Source organism: Etheostoma spectabile, chromosome 17, assembly GCF_008692095.1.
Source record: "Etheostoma spectabile isolate EspeVRDwgs_2016 chromosome 17, UIUC_Espe_1.0, whole genome shotgun sequence".
Lineage (NCBI taxonomy): Eukaryota > Metazoa > Chordata > Actinopteri > Perciformes > Percidae > Etheostoma > Etheostoma spectabile.
This window is the reverse complement of record NC_045749.1, coordinates 14,149,668-14,154,211: the sequence shown is the minus strand read 5'-3', so window position 1 is coordinate 14,154,211 and position 4,544 is coordinate 14,149,668. Positions and strand designations below refer to the sequence as shown.

The 4,544-nt window shown below is 40.4% G+C and overlaps 1 protein-coding gene across 1 annotated transcript in view; it reads right to left on the bottom strand.

Annotated features, from left to right (window-relative positions):
- lrrc1 (leucine rich repeat containing 1) overlaps nt 1-3,722 on the bottom strand; it is a 21,865-nt gene extending 18,143 nt beyond the window's left edge. The window contains exon 1 of the mRNA XM_032541379.1: nt 3,101-3,722. Within this exon, the coding sequence (XP_032397270.1) occupies nt 3,101-3,259 (159 nt within the window). The 5' untranslated portion in view covers nt 3,260-3,722. The remainder of the gene's footprint in view (nt 1-3,100) is intronic.
- Nucleotides 3,723-4,544: the final 822 nt, after the last annotated feature.

Sequence of the window (4,544 nt, the reverse complement as noted above, 5' to 3'; positions counted from 1 at the left end):
TTTGCTAATTTGGTCCACTGCCTCAGCACAAACAATACATAAAACAATTGAAGAAAATAAGGTGCCTAGAAGAAATAGGGCCTATGCATAAAACCGTGAAAAAATAATGCCTATACAAACCTGTTTCCATGACTTGGTCAGATGATCTTGATGTAAAACCACTAAAATTAGCTCAAGTTTAACTTGCCTCATTTTGTTAAAGATAAAACACACCCTTGCTGTTTTAAATCAATGTTAACACGTTTTTTGTCTGACTGCTGGTTGAAATGATTGACTTTAAATATGTTACTATGTCTTCGTTACATCACTGTCATGACAAAATAAATGGTCAGCATTCATTCAACTACCTCTGAGGCAAATGTAATGGGGCCACACAGCAAGCACTGAACTGGACTGGACTAGACTGATACAAAGGTTTATCCAGTTGGACGTGTCTTGGGTTCACTCAACAAGCATTGATGACATTAGTTACATGCCAAAGAGCACAATAAACAATTTCTCTTGCCGCCAGCCCCCTACCCTCTAAACATACTTGTAATTGTTCTGAACTGAGTATAGAGATGCCTAAACTGTCACATAGTTGTGTGTTGTCACAATGTGAGTACACCTGCTAATCACACCCTTGCAGGCATAGACAACAACTACATGGTTTTCCCTGCCAGTGCCTAGTTTGTCAGGTGTACTGTCTGCCGTGTGTGTCGGTTCATGGTTTTTTGGTCTGTACTTAACAATTCAGGTCAATGATTCATAATGATTTCATTAGAACACACTAGTACATACAAATGCACAAATGAGGCAACAACAAAACACATAATGCTGTCTTTGTTTTCAGTAAGAATACCTGTTCCTGCGCTTTTCACCAATGGACAATGTAAGCAGTGTGCCACGGGGGGTTGCTCACATTATCTGAGTTCCATCACATTTCTATGGACATGCCAGGCCCAAAAATAATTCTTTCAGTTCTCTTTTCTTTCCTTTATGGGTCCTGTAAAGTGTAGTCAAAAATCACTGTATTTTCTATTTAGCTCAAAACCAAATAATCGACTTAAACTACTTAAAAAGTTGAGAGATGTTTTATTTAAACTACAAACTTGTCAACCAAAGAATGACCAAAGGGACAAAATAGTAATTCAATCCGATCAGCTTTTCATCTGGCTGACTCATCATGTCTTCAGTTATACACACACACTTTTATTTAGGTCTAAAATACAGTCTTCAGAGCAGAACTCAACCTAAGTCAGTCATTCTTTTAACTAACTGTAGCAGCTCTTTGCTATATACCAGAAGATACAACAGGTCATTTTCAATTCCATTACTTATTTATTTATAAAAGGACAATGCACATTAGTTAAGATTTCTGTAAATGTGTCAGTGTTAGCAAGCTGGCTAATTTTCAACTGAAGTACTTTGGCGAGATGTTTTAAAAACCAGTGAGGTGATGGTTAAAATGTATCAAAAGACAACAACAAACAATTAAATCTATGTTATTTTGTCTTAATTAGCAAAGTCTGGTGCCTTTAGTCTCTTCCACATGTTGGAAGGAAGGTAGAAGGTATAATTCAACAACGGTATTGGACGTCAGACACACAAAGCCCAGGCATTCAGTACTAAAAAAAGTCGGATTGTGCATCCCTACTGATTATAGCCATTTTTAGACACATGCAAACATGCAGAGCAAGGAACAAAGGACATAAATAACATACAAAAATCCTCATAGAGAGATTGTGACAAAAATGTTAAAAGATGCAGTTACAAGTTAGTAAAATGGTGATATAATTCAACAAACAAATAAGCCATGCAGTACAGAGATGAAAGACACACAACTATAGAAGATCATACCATATTATGATCTTTCGTGCCCATTTGTGCCCATGGGACATAGCCGGCAAATCCTTTAACTAGTATCCCACTTAATCCATAGCGCTAGGGTCACAAGTAAGAAGACCGGGCTTGTGTATCCCCACTTTACCAAGCCTGTCAGTAATTTGCACAGAGTAGCCCCCCCCCCCACCCCCTCAGTCCTCCTAAATGGTTTTTGATATTAAAGAAAAATAGAGTGGCAGTGATTGAGTACTTCAATCATCATATGATTCAAAATGTTTTTGTGTGTGTGTGGGGGGGGGGGGGGGGTTTGAAAAGTGTTAGCCTACAGTCATTTCTCTGGTTGTGACTGACTTTAAAGATTACCTAATGTACTATAAATATGGCTTTTCAGTGGATAGATGGTGTTGAATCAATTATTTCACTAAATAAGATACGGAATATCTTTACATATCTATACAGCTTCTTGAATGTAAGGATTTTGCTACTTCCATCAGAATTAATGGCAATTTCCCCTTCTTTAGCTGATGGCATTTGCTTTTTTTGTTGCAAGATCAATAATGAACCTTCAACATTTACATTAATGAGTGAAACAATTATCTTATTTTAAACAGCGATGTCCTCTATGCTACCTACTTGGAAATCCTATCCACACTACTACTGAGATTTCTCTTAATTTGTATAATTTAGCCTACCTCTACCATTGAACAAGTACTCAAGACAAGAGCGCCATTACTCATACCTCTTTAAGATGTATCAGGGTACAGGGTCATAAAGATTGTGAGTTTTGTATTTTATCATTGTTATTTATAGATGAAAGAGTTAGACATGTTATGCTCTCTGCACACAGCTATGGCTCTGTCATGTAGAAAGCATCTCTGACCTCAGCCTGGGATCACCTGCCCAAACAGGTTCGACATTTCAGACAAAATGTCATGGCTTTGCAGTAAGCTGTGAATGATTGAGACGCCTGGGACTCCAACAAAAAGTTTTATGATCAAAACTCAGACTGTGGCATGTATGCGTTGAGTTAACCTGCGGTGGGAGGTGTAGTTCAGAGGAAATGTCCACCGACACATGGTGCCTGCCTTGCTGATCTTGTGTAATTTTTTTGCCCCGGCTTCCACCAGACTCTCACGGGATGCCTGATCAGCTCAGTTAGCAGCTCTGTCTCCGAATCACTTTAACTGGAGGGACGCATTTCATGTCACCAAAAATAAGCTACCCTGGCTCTGAACCTGCCATTAAAATGAGTGAGCGGAAGTGGTTTTCTGCTTACCTTGGGCAAGTCTCGGAGTTGGTTTGCATCCAGCAACAGCTCCTCCAAACTCCGTCCGTAGCGATAAATCTCATCGGGCACATACAACAGGGAGCAGTGGCGTTTATCGATCATCTCAACATGACGGTTGCACCGCCACAGGGGTATACAGTGAAACATCACGGGGGAGGTGGGAATAAATCTTGTACCCGTGCGATAAACAAACAGCGGGGTGGACAGGGGATGCAACAGATTGCTACGGCGGGACAGTCCTGCACTAATGTACCGTCAAACACGAGTGAAGCGAAACTCACAGGCAAGTAAAAACCAAAACTCCAACTGCAAGTAAATCGTGTTACCGAGCTAACGTTCGGCGACGAACACGGGAATTATTCTCCGTCGTTGTCTCACTTTGGTTAGTTTGCAGGCACCTGTTTTTTTTCTCCGCTTGGTTCCTCGTCTCACATCGACCTCCGCCGGTTTTAAAGCCCCTCTTTTTAGCGTATAAAACACAGACTACATCTCCGTGTGGAAGGGGGTAACGTTAGCATTCTTGTTTTTTTCGTCTCGTCCCGGAGTTAATTTCCTCTCCCGTCCAATTTCTGACCCGGAACATTCACTCCCTCATTCCAATCCTACGTCATCGTTCCTGTCTGCTCCTCCCTCCGGTCCCTCCTCTGGATAGTCCCATCCCGCACAGGGCCGCCATGATGGGGCACATCGGACCGACGACAGACCCGGGGGGGGGGGTCTGGCTGAGGGAGAGGACACCTACAATAAAAATTCTGAACGTCAAGTGTGCATTAAAAGACGTTTAAAATAAGGCCTACTTATAAACTTGATTTAAAATATGTTCCAGCAGCATATTTAAAACTGGGATAGACCAGGCATATCATATTGTGGCTGTGGCTGCCCAATCTTTTCTGCATGTGCATGGATGGTTGAGGTTTGACCTCAGGATAGCCCATTGGACAGGGGTTAGTTAGTTAAAATGCACGTATGAAGTAGAGTGGCTAATGTTAGCTAACTTTAGGCACAGCAGCTGACATTACTGAGTCAGTTCACCGAGCCTAGCCTACTTAATGACTCCTCTCTAAACCACTATCCCTTGATTGTCACTTTTGTCACAGTGGCCATCGTTCAGCAAGTTACATTTTCTGGCTTTACGTAAAAACAAAAACACCCAGTGATTAGCCTACCAACGTTGATTTACAAGTTGACATTTGGATGTATTTGTACTATAGGCTACTTGAGTATTTCCATTTTATCTATTATTCCAGGCCACTTCATTTCACAGCAAAATGTTTTATTAGAATTACAATTATAGATTTTACATGATATATAGGCTATACTTAATCTGATTATAAAATAACTATCCAACAGTATAAAGTTGTTAATTTTAGTTCCACATCAGCTAGCTACAACATCAAAATCTGCCAAATCTACTATATACATATATATATAT